This window comes from Plenodomus lingam, assembly GCF_022343315.1.
Source record: "Plenodomus lingam strain CAN1 chromosome Unknown contig_5, whole genome shotgun sequence".
Lineage (NCBI taxonomy): Eukaryota > Fungi > Ascomycota > Dothideomycetes > Pleosporales > Leptosphaeriaceae > Plenodomus > Plenodomus lingam.
This window is the reverse complement of record NW_027093957.1, coordinates 219471-239018: the sequence shown is the minus strand read 5'-3', so window position 1 is coordinate 239018 and position 19548 is coordinate 219471. Positions and strand designations below refer to the sequence as shown.

The window sequence follows — 19548 nt, the reverse complement described above, 5'->3', positions numbered from 1 at the left end:
AATCGTGCTGCTGATCTCGTGTGTTTGGGGAGGCTTGTTTGGGCTGGTTTATCCATAGCATAGATAGATGCTCTAGAGTACACAGACCGTACCGGTACTTGCTGTAGTTCTCAACACTCCCCACGGCTTCTCACATCGCAAGCATCACAAGCATCGCAATACACCGCAAACGACACACGCACATGAACGCACTCACCAAACGCAAAGCCATGCACCAGCCACACTTGTCCTCGAACTCCCAGACTGCGCTCCACCGGTCACGTCACCAACGCTGACCAAGGTAGGCTGTGGCGTCACAACGGCGGGGCCCACCCCTGGCCGTTGACGCTTATCTGGGCCATTGACACGACGATCGCTACCGCATTGGGTGCACAGGCTGAAGAAACCTGTTGGTTGTGTGTCGCCTACTCTTACGAATGCTGGGGGGGGGGGAGTTTTTTTTGTTTTTTTGCTTCCTTCACTTTTCGTCATGACGCCGACTTGCACTTGGCACTTGGGCTGGCTGTTTTGGTTGCCGCCATGTGTGCTAGGTAGAGGCTGGTGCCGCATCGCCCTCTTGGTGGCAGTAGAGTAGCGGGAGAAACGGGCAAGGGCGCGTGGCGTGCAGTAAACAGTGGGCGATTGTGGGTGGTGTGCGCATTGCATGCTGCTCTACTCTACTCTAAGGAGGGAGAGGGTAAAATGAGGTGAGGGCGAATGACGAACGGGCAGACAGATTCGCAGGAAAGACTGGCAGGCGGACAGCAGGAGGCAGGCAGGCACGGGCGTTTGACGTCATTCTGCAAGGGAAGCAGGCGCAGTCTTTGCTTATAAGTGGAAGCCGCGACTACCTTTCTTTGTTTGTTGTGCTACTGTACATTCCACGCCTTTACCTGCTATACACCGCCCTTTTTCCTCCAACTCTTCCTTCTTCTTTTCCTTCACCCCGATAATCCCCAACCATCCATCCATCCATCCATCCACCAACCTGCCATTCAATACCAACCTCACCCACAAGAAATCATCCCCACAACACCGCAACCATGGGCGCCGTTGTATCCTGCATCAAGTCCATCGTACGTCTTACCTAGCTCTCCCTGCCTCCTCCACCGTGTCCTTGTCGATACACTTTACTAACACCACCGCTCCAGTTTCGCACAATTGGCAACTGCATCATGGCCATTGTGAACGCCATTGCCGCCGGTCTCAAGGCTGTCATCAACGCCATCGTCTCCCTCTTCGGCATCATCATCAGCTGCCTGACGTGCGGTCGTGGCGGCGGCGGCAGAAGGACTAGAACTACCCATACGAGTAGAGTCTAGCGCGCTCCCGTCTTTTTGTGAAGAAAAGGCCATTTCTTGCTGACAAGGCGGGCGCTGACTTGTCGGCATTGGGGGGGCTCATGGACGGGAGCTTGGCGTATGGAATGAGGGTTGCTGTTGCAGATCACTGTGCAGTCGTATCATCATTGCTCGTGCGGGTTTTCGACATCACAGTGGACGCCGACGAGAATCTTTGGTGCGCCATGATGGTGACGGCGGAGGGGGAAAGGACGAGGATACCCAGGGCGTGTGGTGTGGAGCGACTTAATGAATGTGGCTAGAGTGGACTTTTTTGGTTTCTTTCCTTGTACCGGCTTTTTTTTTTGCGCAAACATGGATGCGTGTCGGGGAGTGAGTGGGCTTGGACTACCGGTGCGACGAGGCGGCGAGGTGGAAAGGGTGCATTCTTGATCACGACACGCGCTTAGATACCCCCAGTTTCTTGAATGGAAAGCAGACTTGATCACCACGCTTTTCCCTTGAACATTTTCTTCTTTTTCTCTTTCGTGTCGTGTTGTCGGCATCGGCTGCTTATCTAACCTCTTGGCCTTGTGGTCTTGCTGTTTCCTTTTTCCCTTTGTTCCCTGGAAAAGTTTGAATATCATTGACAATTGTACATCTTACCCTATATGTCCCTTACCTCCCAGATGCAACAGACACTAGTGTTGGAGGAGGGGGGATATATTTTTATGGAAATGACTGAGAGCAGATGCGATGTTACATCTAGCTGCTTTTGTTGTGCATTATGCTAGGGCTTATGGGGTTGTTTTTGAGGGGAGGAGGAAAGGAGAATGAGGGAGGAAGGAATATAATGTAGCTAAACCTTTACATGTTCAACATGTCTGTCTGTATCTGTTGCGGTGTACCTATACTATATCATTGCGTTACAGTCTCGTGAATTGTAAAGACGTAGAGAGGCAGGGAGGGGGTAGTGTTTTTAAGACATGAAGTGGGCCTGTATTTAGATCTAGACTTGGACTCTTGGGTTAGGTTTACCCATGCCGGGTGCTAGCTAGCCAAGGCAACTCACTAGATACGTTGTCTTCACTTCATCTCACACATGCAGTACCGGTAGGTAAAGTAAGTACCGACTCCACACCCAAGTCTAGCCCTTATCGTGACTCTTTCCCCCCACTCTCCACCCCCGCGGATGTCAAAGGATCAGGCACGAGGCGCAAACTCCGCCACAAGATCCAGAAGAGCTGTTCGTTGGGGGAAGGGGTCCCACATGTACGGTATGCTCGCTTCTCATGTCTGTTTGGGGGGTTTTGGGTGCAGGTTGGGCTTGGGGCGCTTTGGTGTGGTAGGTACCTGGGATCCCAAGGACCGGGTTGGTGGGAGGTTGGTTGTGGTCGTGGTTGTGGTTGTGGGAGTATGTGGTGGTTTGCCATGGATGGAGTTCACTCAGATCGCGGGTGTTTTGGCAGGATAGAGGGCGAATTCTAGTCTCGCATCGAGTGCACATGTGGAACTACCAGGCACCCATTGCACGACACGGCACATCTCACAGTCGTGTCCACTACACACACTTACCTACGGCCTTGATAGCAGGTGGAGAGGCCCCTTTGCCCCAGATGTGAGGTATTTCGAGTTAGAGCCTCTGATGCATCCAAACTCAAACTCGGTCCATCTGGAACATCTGCCGTGTGGATCCGGCAACTACGCGACGCAATGATCATCAGCGGGGTGTTGCGGCTGTGTTGCTTGTGTTGACGTGTCGTCCATATCCTGGACTACCGGTACCCATGGGTTTTCATGTCCAGCTGTGAACCGAGAGAGCCCCACGGGGACATGGCGGAGACGCCGGACATTTGGGGAGTAGCGAGAAGAGAGCGATCGGTGGCCCAGCCCTTGAAATCTGGGGAAAGGCTGGGGTAAAGAAGGCACCAGGGGGGTGTTTTCAAATGCCAAAATCATGACTGGGTCGATTGGTAGGTTTGGCTTCCATACGAGTACCGATAGCACATGCTGGCCGTTAGGTAAGCCACCGAGATTGTGGGGCTTTGCGGGGTTGGCAGGTAGCGCAAGTCCTCCGCAAAATCGACTGCTGACTCCTCGTCCTCCCCTTCCTCGCTGACTCGCTCGGCGGGATTCGAAACGCCCTACTGCGAGTTGTTTCGAGTTGGATTCTGGTCTGGATACAACGTGCTTTGTAGCCATGAAGCTATTTATCTGACTTGTGAAATTAGGCCAGAGTAGGGCCTGGTGTAGGTAGCAAACTTCTTAGGTCATCATGGACCGATGGTTGCGGGCATCGACAAATGGATTAGGTTCAGCAGTACGCCCGAGGGCCGGGGCGCGGCGAGAATTGGCAGAAAGGGGCGACAGGGTATCTCCAACTGCTTGTCCTCGAGGAACCTCTCTCAAACGGCAGCCTGTGGGGCCGACAATGAGAATGGGACTTTTGCGGGGTCTCCACTTGTTGCTGAACGTGCTTTTTGGGCATCCTAGAATGGACCGCTGCTTATGCGAGCCACTATTGCATGGACGCTATGCGAGTTGCAAAATTGGGCTTATCTATTCATCTTAAAGCACCTTGTCCCACGTCTCGACAGCCTGGACCGGCCAGTGTAATCAAACACCATCAACCCCTCATTATACTTGCACGGATCCCCAATCCAGTCGTCGTCATTTCTTCACTGACTTGAGAATCGATCATGGGTTTTCTCGGTATCCTCGAGGATAAACACCTCCCCCATGTTCCCGCCACCGTCACCATCAACGAGGAGCAGACTGAGGTCCAAGATGTTTCCGGCCTGAAGCGTGGAACTGGAAAGGATGCAGAGGTCATCTTGGTTCCTCAACCGTACGTCTCCACCAATTTGTCCAAGGCTTGAAATGGCCGCATACACATCACCGCCATGATACTGACAGGCTTGCAGTTCCGAGGACCCAAATGACCCCCTGAACTGGTCATACGCCAAGAAGATGTCCATCATGGTCATTGTGGCCTATGGTTCAGTCTTGTACGCCGCTGTGCTATCTCCATTGCTCTCGCCGGCTTTGGTCATCATCGCAGCAGAGTACAACAAGAGTGTTGGCGAGATCACCGAGATCTCGGGTTACATGTTGCTTGTTACTGGCTGTATTGGACCTCTTGTTAGCGCTCTATCTCGCAAGTATGGCAAGCGGCCTCAGCTCTTGATCGCGTCCATCTTTGGCCTTCTCGGCACTGTCATCGCGAGTGCGGCGAACAGCTATAGTGGCCTCATGGCAGGCCGTGTCATTCAAGGTGGTTCGGTGTAAGTCTCGACTTTTGTGCAGCCATCGGACAATAACTGACAAGACTTGTAGCGCCGCATTCGAATCGCTTGTCGTGTCTATGATTGGAGACATGTACTTTGTCCACCAGCGTGGTGCCTTTATGACGCTCATCCAATTCATTCTGGGCGCGGCATCAAACTTCTCAGCCATCATTGTCGGACCCATCGTCACCAATCTCGGCTGGCGCTACCTGTTCCACATGCTTATCCCCTTTGTTGCCCTCGAGGTTCTCCTGCTCTTCTTCTTCGTCCCAGAGACAAACTACAAGCGTGACCATCGCTATGACATTGACGAGCTCTCCAATGAAAACCTCGCTGATCTCGCGGCGGTGGAACGGCGCCATGCCAACCCTGGGATTGACGTTGAAAAGGCGGAGACGGAGAACGACGAGATTGTCAAGTACCAAACCACGTCCAGCTCTCCACCTGCCCTGCGACCAAAGAAGACATTTGTCCAGCAACTCGCCATCTTCACCGGCACCTACTCGGACGACAACCTCTTCCAGCTGACGATTGCCCCGTTCGCCGTCTGCACCAACCTCGCCGTCCTCTGGATGGTCATCGTCACCGGTGGCCTGACAGCCTTCTTCGTCGCCCAGTCGTACGTCATGGCCCAAATCTTCATGGCGCCACCCTACCTCCTCTCCGCCGCCGGCGTCGGCTACCTCTCCGTTGGCCCCTTTCTTGGCGGTCTCCTCGGCTCCCTCCTCCTCGGTGCCACCCTCGACCCGCTCATCATGTGGTGCGCCAAGAAGAACAAGGGCGTGTACGAACCCGAATACCGCCTCCTAGGCATGATTCCCTCCGTCACCATCGTCGTCGGTCTCTGCCTCTTCGGCCACTACGCACAACAGGGCTCCTCGTTCTACCTGACCGCCTTCTTCCACGGCATGGACCTCTTCGGCATCGTCATCGCCGCCATCTCCGCCTCCTCGTACGTCCTCGACGCCTTTCGCGATATCAGCTCCGAAGTCTTCATCATCAATATGGTGCTCAAGAATTTCCTCTTCTTCGGCTTCTCCTACTTTGTCAATGATTGGGCGGCTTCGGATGGGCCGGCAGAGGTGTTTTATGTGTTTGCCGGTGTGGCTGGTGCGATGATTATTACTACGCCGTTTTTCTTCTTTGGTGGGAAGCGGTATAGGAGCTATTGGCACAGGCACAACTTGCTTCAGAAATGGGGTATTCAGACTCATGCCGAGATTTAGAATTTTTTCTTTGGTTTTCTTTTTGGCCTTCTTGTTTGCGAGCGGGGATGGGGGGAGCGGGACATTGCTGGGGATGGCAAAAATTGTAATAGTATACGCTGTGGGCGGTTTTTTTGTCGCTTTTTTCTTTTCTTCGTCGATCTAGGCTTACTAGCCAGCCCAATGACACTGAGTGCTTCACTCTTTCGTACCATTTTTGTTTGTTTGGGAAACTTATTGACTGTACGCCCTACCGTGCCACACTCCATAACCTCATCTCCCAGATACTCAGACCCAACACCCAACTAACAATGGCACAGTGACTTGTCACTTCCCTGCCAAAATAACTACTACCTACCCAACTCCCCTATCCACCCCAAACCGCCGATCACACATGCAAATCCCTAAGTAGTCGTACTGCTTACTACTCCGCTGACTCACCCCCACGCCTCACAACAGCCCCCTAATCCCTCATCCCCACCACCAGCACCACCAACACCAACACCCCCTCCAGCATCACACCGCAACCCAGAAATCTGCCTGCTTTGGCACTCACGCAACACGCACAGCTCAGGGCTGGAACCACGTCTATGCAGGATATCCGGGGTTTGCAACAGTAGAGCTAGCGCGGATCTCTAATTCCCAGCTTTACAGCAAGAGCGTGAATTTCCGCCGTGGAATTGCGTTGGGTTGGGTTGTATGGCATCGGCGCTTCATGATGGCGTTGGCGTTGGTGTTTGGCACCTACGTTATCCTTCTAGAGGCAGAATTCTCGGTTTCACAGCCATACTACTATCCAAGGGACCGCCCAGCACGCTCCTCCACCCCCCTTCCTCAAGCCCCACCCGTTCAAACCTCCCCCTGTTGCGATCTGCACTGTTTTTGAAGATCGGTGGGTAGGGTGAGAGCTAAGAGGAGGGCTATGGTGCGTATAGGAGATAAGGTTTATAGGATGGTGAGGGAATGGGGCAAGGGGGTGTTGGTATTATAGTTATGAGAATTGAAAATGTGGAAAAAGGTTATTGTTGCCTATAAGGGGAGAGGATAAGACTATATACGCGTGATGACGCGTTAACGCTAGTCCTAAACCAGGTATAAACACTAGGATTTCACTATTGCTACCTAGCCTACATTACTATTGCCACTTAGCCCACATCGCTATTTCCTTTAACACTCCCCTAAAATAGCTATATGCAGATCTTAAGGAGACCTATTATAATAGAGAATATAGGGAGTAATAGTAGTTTAGTATATATATCTACTATATTCTTAGTAGAAGGGATATATTCTACTTTAAAATCTTTAGCTAAGAAACGCTCTCTAATATAGTAGAAGTAAATAGTAATATATTTTAAGTAAGTGTTAATTTAGTAATTATAAATAAGAGCTAGGGCGGGCTAAGAGTTAGTCTTTAGGGTGTACTAGTATTTAAATTCTAACGCCTTAGGGCTAAACTAAGATAGCTCTAATAAGGTAGACTTTACCTATATTAAGTGTAAAGTAGTATATAATACTGCTATATACTTAGCTTTATATATAGATTTAGTAATATAGGATTATTACTTAGAACTCTAAGAGATAGTTAATTCTCTAATCTAGAGGATGTATCTACTTATAGATTATAAATTATCTAGGTCTAAACTATAGGAAGTATCGCAGAATATTATTACTAGGTTAATTTTTTATTTTATCTAAGAGCTAGGGCCTAAAAACTTAGTATTAGAATGTCTAAAAATTAAGCTAATATTAATACTCCCCTTAATATAGCGAAGAACCTAGTATGCAATCTTTAGATAGAACTTAGAGGGGTTAGAATTAAATTAGGCAAGAGACCCTACTATAAAAGCTATATTAGGTTAAGAGCTAATAATAAGGTAATTTAGGCTTCTAATTAATCTCTAGTACTCCTTCTAAATGTTAAGATCTACAGGTATATCTTTTGCTTAACGTGATAACGCCGTTTTCGCGTCTAAAGGGGTTTAACAAGAGTTATATTTAGATATTTTAAATCTTCTTAAGATATACTAGGTATATAAGGTTTAGGAGATTATTAAGATATCTCTTAATTAATAAATTTCTAATCCTAGAAGATAGTACACCTAGCTAAGGTCTTTGTATTTAAATTCCTTAGAGATAGTATTTTTAAAGTGCAGAATATCTAGAGTATTCCTAATTAATAGTAGATTATCTATATACACTACAATAATAATTAGTCTAGCAAATATATATAGGTTATATATTAATTATTTATAGTTTACCTATAGGAGGCGTAACTTTAGAAGACTATACTATTTGCGTCTAGATTATTTTAGGCTATATAAGGACTTATTTAGCTTTAATAGCTTCTTTAGCTAAGCAAATCCTAGTAGGTATCTTATATAGAGATAGAGATCCTTTAGAAGATTAGCGTTTAGGTATGTAGTCTTAAAGTTAATTTAGTACACATTATAATCTATTTATAACGCCTAGTTTAATAGGAGTTATAAAGAGTTATAGCAGATAACTAGGGAAAATATTTTGTAGTAGTTAATACTGTAGATTTAGGAATATCCCTACGCAACTAATCTAGCCTTGTGGCGCAGGATTAAACTATTTAGCGCGGTCTTAATATTAAATACCTAGAGGCTATTAATTAAGTTAGCAGCTTCTAAAATATCTACTATAGACTAAGTTTAATTTATAGAATAGGATTTAAGTTCTTAGTTAATAGCTATTTTCTAATTAGCCTATTCTAGATATTACTAAGCTTCCTTAATATTCTAGGGGATAAAATAGTCTAATATATAGCTAGCAATAAACGCAGACATTTTAAGTTCTTTATTTAGTTCTAATATTTCCTTATTATAAGTATAAAGCCCTAGGGCCTCTTAAGCCTTAAGAGATAGGGTTATTTTTCTCCCTACTCTAGTAATAACTAGGTTAGTGTTTAGAAGGTACCCTTTAGATAATAAGTTCTTAATATTAGCTGTAGGCTTTAGGGATTAAGGTATTATCTTCTAGATAGGTGGCACTAGCAGAGAGCTTATAGATAGTTAGGGCTGTCTTATTAGGTCTTATAGTAGTGTTACTAGTTATTCTAATTTTAGGTCTTTTATTCCCTTTATTAGAGTTAATAGTTAGTTAGTTTAGCTATATAGAATATTAATTTCTAGTAATAAATTTAGACTAGTAGCACTAAATTTAGGGAGGATAATATCTTAGGAGACTAGGATAGTGTAGCGTATAGGGACAAATATTCTAAATAACTTTAAGGTAGACCTATATCTAATAAAGATACCTAGCTTAGTGTGGTAATGTAGTTTTGTGCCTAGTTTTTAAGCTTTAACTAGAATATAAACTTTAACCTCTATACCCTATAGATACAGGTTCTAGACTTTTGGTTTCCTTCTAAAGAGGGCTTAGAAAGGAGTAGTCCCTAGGAGATGCGTATAGGGGGCGATGTTCTTAAGATATATAGTAGTGTGAATTAGCTTAGCCTAGAGGAATATATAATCCTCTTGCTCTAGCATAGTATAAGAGGTAGAGATTACTATTTAGTTAAACTACTTAGCTAGACTATTTAACTTATAGCTATATAGTAGGGATGTTTAGTAGATAACTCCTTAATATAAGAAGTACTTCTAGAGTTTATTATCTATATACTTACTACTATTATCTATCTAGAATATCTAGATATTAGTCTTAAACTATTATTCTACGTAGGCAAAAAAATCCTTAATAGTCTAGGCTATATTGCTTTTTCTCTTAAGAAATCTAACCTAAGTAAATTAGGTAGCTTTGTTAATAAATAACATGTAGTACTAAGCTCCCCCTAAGGATAGGTTTAGAAATTTTCTAGATAGATTAGAATATACAACCTGCAACGGCAGTGCTGTAGACAGATTTATTCTTAACTTAGGCTTCTTGTAAACTAACTTTAAGCGCACGTATTAGAGGTATTTAAAGTCTAAGGGTTTGTGTAGAATATATTAATAATTATTATATAGCAATTCTAGGTTCTAAATATTAAGGTATCTAAGGGCGTAATAGAATTCTTAGAAAGAGGCAAAATAGGCTTATTTAGTATTATGCATTAGCTGCTAATAATTAAGGACTAGACTAGGGAAGTGGTAATTTTTAAGAGAGAGTGCTATAGCAGCTTAGTATAGGCCTGTTAGTTTATCCACAGAGGCTAGTTAAATTTCTATTACTCCTTTAGAGTATTTGGCCTACAGCCTATATCTTCTATTTAGTTTAACAAGAAAAAGATTATTACCTTTAGCTTAGAGTTTAAACCTATAATTCCTTACGTAAGGCTAGCTAAAGAGCTAAGTTTAATTAAGATCCTTACTATAGAGGACATTTATTAGAGACGCTTTTCTAGTAGAACTATTAGGTATTAGACAAGTTAGATTTACTATGCCTTGGCTATTAATTAGAATTTTCGCCTGTCTAGCAATTGTAATATTCCCCTTTATTAGTGTAAAGGTAGAGAAATTATTAATGCATCCTAATATATAACAAGAAGCTCCTAAATTAAATAACTATGCTATAGTATTGTCTAATATTTATACTAAAGCTAAAATTATTTTATTAGTATTACTTACTTAAGTTTAGGAGCGCTTTCTATATTTATTAAAGATTAGAGCTAATGTATTTGCACTAAAGGCTACTACTTTATTATTACTATCTTTGCTATCCTTATTATTACTAATCACTATAGTAGTATTAGCTATAGAGCTAGACCTAGCTTTTAGGCGCTTAAAATCTAATTTCTAAGTATCTGTAGATAGCTTTATATTATCCTTGTATTTCTTAAGTTAAAGGTAATCTAGGTATAGGTAACCTACAAAGACAAAGTTATATTTCCTGCACTAGGTGCATTCTAATACGCTTAAGGTTAATAGCAATTATAGCCTAGAGGGAGGCTTTAAGAAGCGTAATTAAGCAACAAGGGAGGAGGAGGTAATATCTAGACTATGCTTTAAACCTAAGTTAAGTATTTTAGGTTTAATATTAGTAAACTTAGTAATCTCTCTAGTACTTAAATTATTAATAATATAATCTATTATATCTAGTGTACCAGCAGGGAGAGTAACCTAGTTAAACCAGGAGAAGTGGGAGGGGCAAGGTTTAATAGTAGTGATCCTATAGTAGAGGATAGGGGTTTAATATAGTAACATGAGTGAAATAATAATATTATAGAGTTAAAGTTAAGTCTGCTAGAGTTATTATTGTCCTATCCTCTAATCCTTTATACCTTTATACCATTTAATTTGCCTAACCTTTTAGGCTAAGCCTTGTTTTCCTCCTATACATCCCTTACTACAGCACAAACCTCCCCCTCCTTTAAGCTTGGCCCTATTAAGCTTAGACCTTACTCTCCTCCTCCTAGTCTGCGACCCTGGTTCCTAGCTTGTTAAGCTTTAGGTGAGGGAGTAGGGGTATCTAGGGTCTCTAATCTTGAACCTAAACTTAACAAGACAGTTCTCCTCTACGCCCTAGCTAGACTTCCTAGATAGCCTGGCCCTAGACGCCTAGATCCCTCCGCCTTCTATTCCTCCTTAATAGCTCCTAGATACTTTTTAATAGTATCTAGAGTCTCTAATTACTTAATCTATTTATTATACCTCTACTACTCTCCTACCTTAGTAGGCTGTACTCCCTTTGTGCTAAAGTAGGATTAGTCTAGTACTCTAGCGTCCTTATCCTTGCTAAATGCAAGCTTCTTATTCTTAATATAGATAGCCTAATTCTTCTTTAACTCTTTTACTATCTTAACCTAACTCTTCCTAATCTATACTCCTATCTTTTCTTTATTTAAATCTCCTATTAGGTACTTCTAGATCTCTACCTTTACTAAAGGGTTATCCTATTAAACCTAACATATAATTGCCTTTAAGATCTAGGTTAGGTAGGTAGCCTAGATATCCCTAGGAAACTACTATTAGACTCTACTATATTTAACTAGGTGCCCTAATAGAGTCTTTAGGGCTATACTTATCTATAGGTAGGCTAGTGCGATCTCTATATATATCCCTATCTCTAGCACCTCTATTATTATTATATTATCCTGCACTTTTATATACTATAGCAGAACTATACACTATATTTAAGTAGTAGGTCTAGTAGATCTATATAGTATTACTAGGCTTATAATCCTTGCCTATCCTTTTTAGTAGATCTCCTTCTCCTATTTTACTATAGGGCACTTCTCCCTTAGCTCTTTAGGCTAGTGCACCCTATCTTCCTATGCTTAGATATAGGCCCTCTTGTTCCTCCTTAATCCTCTATCTATCTAATTTACCTAATTCTTCTATACTTCTTTAAACCTAATTAGAAGCTTAGTATAATTATCTTAGTCCTTATTATTAAAAGAAACTAAGCCTTAGATTATCTTAAGCCCTTGTCCTAACTACGCTACCTTAGAAAGGTTCACGTCTACGTAACAAAAGAAGGTCTAGTCTCCTACCTAGGCGTACTTAGTGTAGTATAGGTATAAGATTAGGTTTATAGTTTCCTAGATTATAGCGTATTAGAGCTAGTATCCTATATCCCCTTATACTAGCTATTAAATAATAGAGTAGTATATAGTCCTGCACTACCCTAAATTAGCTACCTACTTTATCTCCCTTAAGTGCTATTTATATATCTTAAAGCACTTATCTACTATCCTTACTAGTTCTAGGTCTTTATAGATCTAGGTAAAGGTGTCTAGGGTTATGCTTCCTTTCTATAAGAAGCCTTAGTAACTCTACTTAAATCTTATTACTTATTATAGTTAAGCCTAGTTAATTATTAGTGCTGTCTTCTTTAGCTAGTAGTAATAAGCTTATAGATTCTTAGAGGTGTAATCTTAGTTAAATAGCTTAGTAAAAGCTACTATAGTAACTAGGTTAGCTTGTAAATTTCCCTATTCTCTAGGCTTATAGTATAGCACGTTTAGCTATCTATTGCTTGCCTCTGCGTTTAGAGTCTAAGTGTAGAGCCCTATCTTGCTAGTAATAAACTTTAAGTAGCTAAAGCATACCTAATTTAAATCCTATACTATCCTCCCCTTAGCGTCCTAAATAGTGCTGCAATTAGTGACTTTGTAGTACTATGCTTTAACTAGCTTCCTTTGCTTAGTATTGTTAAGTACGCTACTCCTAATCCTAGTAGCAATTAATTATAGTGTAGAGTGTTAGTTTTTGCACTAATAGGGTGCTTTATTCTTAACTATAGCATGCTTATCTTTAGTAACACCCTCTTCTTCTAGTATTATTATCTTAGTGTCTAGAGTCTTATTAAGTTCCTTAAGCAGTCTAGGTAAAGAGTTGCGTAATTTATTTATTACCTCTATATTAGTATCCTATAGTTATAGGCCTACTACTATATATTAGCTAATAATACTAAACTCCTAGTAAATATTCTCTCCTATCCTTTTTAAGAGCTAGGTAGCGTGTCTTCTTTATACTCTTATTATCCTCTGTATAGGCAATTCTACTAGAGATTCTTCCTCTAAGATACAGGTGGCTAATTTAATTTCTCCTAGGGTAGTATCTAGCATATCCTCTGTCCTCTTTTTATAACTCTACAACTCCCTTACTATACTTCTTAACCTTAATAGTCCTCTATTCTAGACTACACTCCTATCTAGTAGTATAGTCTAGGCACGTCTAGTATAGGATATAGTCCTAGATAGCTAGTTATAACCTAGATTCTTAATCTCTTATATTACCCTCTCCTCCTCTACTTTCTTTTTAGCTACTTCTCTGCTTCCTTATAGAGAGCTAGCTAGGACATCTTTAATTTCTTTTAGCACTAGTATCCTATAGTTTATTAATAACCTTATACCCTCTTTCTATATCTATTTGCTTAGGGGGATTATGCTAAGTAGCACCCCTACCTAGTTCTCTAACTTCCTATACTATTACAGCACTAGGCGCTAAATCCTAGCGTAAGCACTATCCTCCTCTTTATAGCGTATATTAAAGTTACGTAGGTTGCTTATACCTTTAAGCGTTAGTCTAGGTAGGGTATGTAGGCCTATCACGTAGTAATAAATAATTGCCCTAACATGTTGCAAGAAATAGTCCTTTAGTTCCTCCTTTGCCTTTAAGATAGTATCTACCTTTCCTATTAGCTTAGTAATTATAACCTAGACTCTATGCTAGTTAGTAATATTAATAAAATTGTCTTTTAACTAGTTTTAACCCTATATTCTATAGTATACCTCTAAGTTTAGGAAGCTAGCAAGCTAGTCTAGACCTATATAATATAGGAGGTACCTTACGTCTATATATCCTTAGTGTGTCTAACTAACTTGCAGGGTAAATTAGCTTAGGTATTTCTAACTAAATTTAGCGTAATTAGCGCAGATATACTATATTACTAAGCATATTTTATTAAGTTACTTCTTATATATATTACGCGCTTCCTTTATAAATAGGTACTATAACCTAAAATTAGCTACACTACTATATAACTATATAAGTGCTAGGCTAGACTCTATAAAGCTCCCTACTACTATTATTAATCCTAAAGTTTTGTTAAAGTGCTCCCCTAGTGCTTCTATAAAGTTGTCTATAATATTCCTCTATTACGTAATAGTGCTTACACGCATCTTATTAATCTAGCTACCTATAGTTATACCTCCTTTCTATAGAAGAGGGATACCTTTATAAAGTGCCTAGGTCCGCGCGTTAAACTCTTTAGGCTAAACTAAGTCTAACCTTTTAATAGCTAAAAGACTCCTCTATTATAACGTATGCTAAAGGTCTAGTGTAAAACTTCTAGGTGTTATAGGCTATAGCTATAACCCTCTAGGTTATAGGCTTAACCTTAGGGACTATAGGGAACCTATTAATATTAGGGATCCTAGTAAACTTAGCTTAACTACTAGCTATTTTCCTTTCTAAACTTCTAATAACTATTTAGGGCTCGTTATTTTATTTAGGATCTTCTAGTAGTAGCTTTATTAGATACTTGTGGTTTTGTTAGATATCTAAAGTTTTTAGTGTAGTTTATTATAGTAATAGCAGCACAGGTAGATTATATGCGGGAACACGCGTGCCTTCCTATTATACACACGCCTTCCTATTGTTCTCCTACCTTTACTTTGTTCTACCTTTACTTGTTTATTGTCCTTCTACCTTTACTTATTTATTACCCTTCTACCTTTACTTTCTTATTATCCTTATTATAATTGCTTGTCTACGCGCAGGTAGGTAGTTAGTGTAGCTAATTAGAGCGTTGTATATCTAAAGGGTTAAATTAGCGCACCCTTTAGATACCTATTTAGGACTAGCGCGCTTCCTACCTTCCCCCTACTAATCTTGCGCCTGTCCTATAGCGTATCTTTTCCTAAGTTTTAACACTAAAGTATTAATACTATTAACTCTTAATTATTAATTATCCTCCTCTTAATTACTTTTGCTAGAATCTAAGATATTAAAATATTAGTATTCTGCTTGTTCTTTATCTAAGAGCGTCCTAGGCCTAATCTTAAGAGTAGGACTACCTATATCTAGTTACAGGATTTCCTAGTCCTAATTCTCTAATTTAGCTTCCTTATTTTCTTCTCTTCCCTCTATACCTAACTTATTAAACTGCGTAGGTAGCGCCTAGAAGATATACCTATTTTCCTATAGTGCCCTATCCTATAACTTTATAAGTCCTTAGTCTTCCTAGTTTACCTTATCCTAGCTTCTCTAGTAGAAGATCTTTACCCTTTAGCCTAGCGTTATATATGCGAACTTAGCTCTATCTAAATCTTTTAGCTAATACGTCCCTAACTCTAGAAAGCTCTACGCTACTAGGTATAGACCTAGCTATTTGTTACTAAGTTTCCTATCTCTAGATATATCTATTTAGCGGACCAAATCCTATAGTAGTACTAATAAGCTAGGGCTAATTTCCTCTCTTTAAATTTCCTTATAGTTGTCCTAATATTCTTTCTTCTATAAGCGCAGCCTCTTAATTCTTAATACTGCATCTTTAATAAACTAATCTCTTAGGTTAACCTAGGCAGCCCTTACTACTAGTAGCTAAGCCCTATCTATTATCTGCCTAAAGGGAAGCGTCTGCTATATTAGAAAAGCTAGTTTAATTAGGAGCACTAGGTTCTAACTAGTAACTAGCTAGTATGCGGAGTATCTAGTATTTTCTTAAATAGATATTTAGTTAGCTAGGAGTACTATTAGTAGATTAGAGACCTAGCTCCCCTAGAGCTTTGCAAGTGCGTTAATAATTAGTTTATACCCTCCTTTAATTTTTCTGTTAGCCTAAGGGTTATAGGCAGAGATCTAAACCCTACGTATGCTATAGATAGTAGCTAAATCACAAATAACTTTTTAGAAGTTAGGCCCCCTATTAACTATAATCCTTCGCGCTATACTCTATCTATATAGGATGTCTTTGTATATAAATTTAGTAATAGTTTTTAATCTATTATTTAGTAATGCTTGTGCTTTAGGCTACCTGCTTAAATAGTCCTAGGCTATTACTAGGAATTATTTCCTAGAATTATAAGGCATATAGACTACGTTAATAGCTACTATCTCCTATAGCGCATAGGAGTAGGTGTTAGTAAGTATGTTAACCTTCTTCTTGCTACTTCTTTTCTAACACTTATAACACGTGCGTAGAGTAAGCCTTACTATCTTATATATCCTTTCCTACTAATATCGCTAAGCTATTATTAAGTAGATAGCATTTACCCTATAATAACTAATAAGGTGATATATTTCCTATATAGCAGTAATCCTAATATCTTTATTATTAACTACTTATCTTACTACTATATTTTAAGATATCTTATAGAAGAGGAACCTATCTCTTATAAAGAAGTTTAATACTTATTTCTTCTATGCCCTTAACTCCTTCTATAGAACGTCTAGGATTTTAAACCTAACTAGAAACTAGGCAATTCCTTCTAATTTAGCGCTATATTTAGGACGTAGTACTTTATCCTTTATTAGATTATATAACTTAACGTTAGCAATTATATACTTAATAAAGTCTTTAATATTATCTTTAGTTTTATCTAGGGGTTCCTATCTATCCTCTTTTAGATATTATAATAAAGCATCTACAACTATATTCCTCTTGCCTAGAACATGTTAAATTTTAAAGTCCCACGCTAAAATAGTAGCAAGCCACCTATTTATTACTCCTCCTAGTATTTTACTTAAGGACTAATTAAGCTAAGTAATTAAGGTTTAAGCGTCTATCTTAATAACAAATAGTGTTCTATAGAGCTAAACTCTAAACTTTTTTAGGGCCTATAGTATAGCTCTATACTCTAGCTTAGTAGAGTGCTACTTTGCTTTAGACTTTAACTATATAGTACTTTTAAACTAGCATAGATGTTACCTTCTATCTAGCCCTATTTATTCTAGGAAAGCTCCTGCGCCTTCCCTACTAGCGTCTACTATAAGGTAGACAGTCCCTCTAGTCTTGTAATTAATAGTTATTAGGGCTAGTGCTGTAGTAATAAAATGCTTAAGCTCTTTTATTGCTACCCTCTGTGGTTCTTCCTATATCTACCTAGTGTCGCCTTACAGGAGTATAAATAATAGCTTTGCTTAGATAGCAAAGCTAGGAACCTATATCTAGTAGTAGACACAGATCCTAATAAATATCTAGACTTCCCTTATATTTCTGCATTCTAGCTATTTTACAATCTTTTCTACCTTTATATAGTTAGGGTATCTTCCTTTAAAGCTAACCTTATAACCTATAATGCTAAGACAAGCTATACCCTAATAATATTTCTTTCCTAAAACTATACCCCCCGCTTACTTAATGTCCGCTAGGACTTAGTTAAGCTGCTGCACATGCTTAAGCACAAATCTCTAGACCCTAGGAAGCGCCTCTTTGCCCCTATAGTTAGTCTTAGGCCCCCCTATAGTTATATTATCTATAAATAGTATTATATAAGGGGAATAATTACGTAGTATTTTTATTATAATTCTCTAAAAGGCTACTACTAAGTTTGTTACTCCTTGTACTATAGTGCAGGATTATAGTAGGCTAATAGGGGTGTGTATAGTAGTTATATCTCTACTATCTAGGTGTAGGGTAATCTAGTTGTATCCTAAAAATATATCTATTAGGGATAATATCTTGTACCTAGCAAATTTCTTAGAGAATTTATCTGCAGTTAGAGGTAGGTTTACGTCCCTCTAGCTAACCTTGTTTATATAGACAGTATTCTAGACTAGATAGTACTTCCTATCTTTCTTTGCTACTAAGAAATATAGGTTCTAGTATAGACTATTGCACCTCTTAAGTGTTCCTTAATCTAGACGCTCTTCTAATATCTAAACAAATTCTTCTTCTACTGCTTTAGCTACTAGGAAACTGCGTATTTGCTATGCCTTATATAGGATTATCTTTATTTAGTAAGGTAGGCTAACGTCTTAAGTAATATGTCTACTTTCTCTAAAGTTAAAGGCAATAGCTACTTCTCTATTAAGAATTATTTCTTAAAACAGAGTCCTTTCTACTGCTAATAAGTCTAGACTAAATTTCTATTCTTGTATCCTCTTAGTAGTTAGCCTAGACCCTCTTAGAAATAATGCATATCTTTTCTTAAAAAGATAGTTAAAAGGGCTAAGGTTAACTCTTTTGCGAATACTAAGCTTTAGCAGTTAGTTTTCCTTAGCTACTATTTTCTAGTCCTCCCTTCTAAACTCTATATCCTTATCCTTCTCTTTTAGTTTATCTACTAGTTAGATTTTCTTACTAACTTTTTTATACTTAGTGCTTACCTTAGCAACTATTTGCACTACTTTTTATTATACACCTTAATTTAGCTTATATATTACTAATATTAGGTTTAGCTCTTAGATAGCCTACAGGTCTTTGCTTACCCCTACACTATATCCTATAGTTTATGCTGCCTATTTTTCTAGCATCTTCTTATCTTCTAAGGTAAATAGTTATCTATATTTACTAAATCCTGCTTATAGCTCTATATAGTCTACTTCTTATAGAAATTTTAAATATGCTATATATTCTACTATGCAGCATTTATCTCCTAGGTATTAATTTTGCAGGATCTCTTTCCTAAGCAAGGGTCCTGCTGTTAGTTTTCTAACTCGTCTTCCTCTTCTATTTTGTCTCTATCTTCTAGCTTTAGATCTAAGGCTATAAAGACTGTATTCCTTTCCCTATCTAAGGATAGCACCTAGTAGGTAACCCTCCTATAGATATTATACTAAATAGCTAGCCTAGTAGAGGTATACTATAGCCCCCCTAATATAGCTAAGTAGGTTAGGTTTGTAATTACTCTAAAATAAGTTAGGGTCTCTACCTCCCCTATACGTACTAGCATATTCCACGTGGTTCTAATAAATAGGTCTATCCTACTATTAGCTATAACTACCCCCTACGTATACCCTAGGGTCTAGGTTAGTATCTTAATAGGTACCTATAACGCCTGCGTAGCACTTAACCTTAAGAGATTTATTTATACCCCTATATTAATTAGGCAGTTTACTGCATTCCCCCTTATACTAGTCTAGCAGGTTAGTAGTTCTGCGTAGAGAGTTATCTAATTTAATTCCTAGTTAGTGTAAGACTTGTCTTTTTCTTCTTATATAACTAAATCTTTTCTATACCTATCTAAGTTTTATCTAAATTAAAGCCTTGCTTAGGCGTTAAGTACTTCTAGCATTGCAAGCATATTGCGCTAACCTAGCGCAGGGTTCTTTACCTCTAGCTCCTCTAATTAATTAACACATCTAAAGGGTAAAATTAGCGCACCCTTTAGATACCTATTTAGGACTAGCGCACTTTCTAGGACCCCTAGCTCTACTATATTTACCCTAC

The 19548-nt window shown here is 39.8% G+C and overlaps 3 protein-coding genes across 3 annotated transcripts; 1 reads left to right on the top strand and 2 right to left on the bottom strand.

The window, feature by feature from the left end:
* Positions 1-1112: 1112 nt before the first annotated feature.
* On the bottom strand, positions 1113-1370 carry IAQ61_008720 (uncharacterized protein; the record flags this gene model as incomplete). Its single annotated transcript, XM_066098097.1, has 1 exon — positions 1113-1370. The coding sequence occupies one exon, from the start codon at positions 1368-1370 to the stop codon at positions 1113-1115; it is 258 nt and encodes an 85-aa protein (XP_065951736.1).
* A 1590-nt stretch (positions 1371-2960) lies between these two features.
* Positions 2961-3461, bottom strand: IAQ61_008719 (uncharacterized protein; the record flags this gene model as incomplete). The annotated part of the gene is made up of 1 exon (XM_066098096.1): positions 2961-3461. One exon carries the CDS (start codon positions 3459-3461, stop codon positions 2961-2963), a length of 501 nt encoding a protein of 166 aa, XP_065951735.1.
* Positions 3462-3958: 497 nt separating this feature from the next.
* Positions 3959-5772, top strand: IAQ61_008718 (uncharacterized protein; the record flags this gene model as incomplete). Its single annotated transcript, XM_003836303.2, has 3 exons — positions 3959-4107; positions 4184-4543; positions 4596-5772. The coding sequence occupies 3 exons, from the start codon at positions 3959-3961 to the stop codon at positions 5770-5772; spliced, it is 1686 nt and encodes a 561-aa protein (XP_003836351.1).
* Between the last annotated feature and the right edge of the window lie 13776 nt (positions 5773-19548).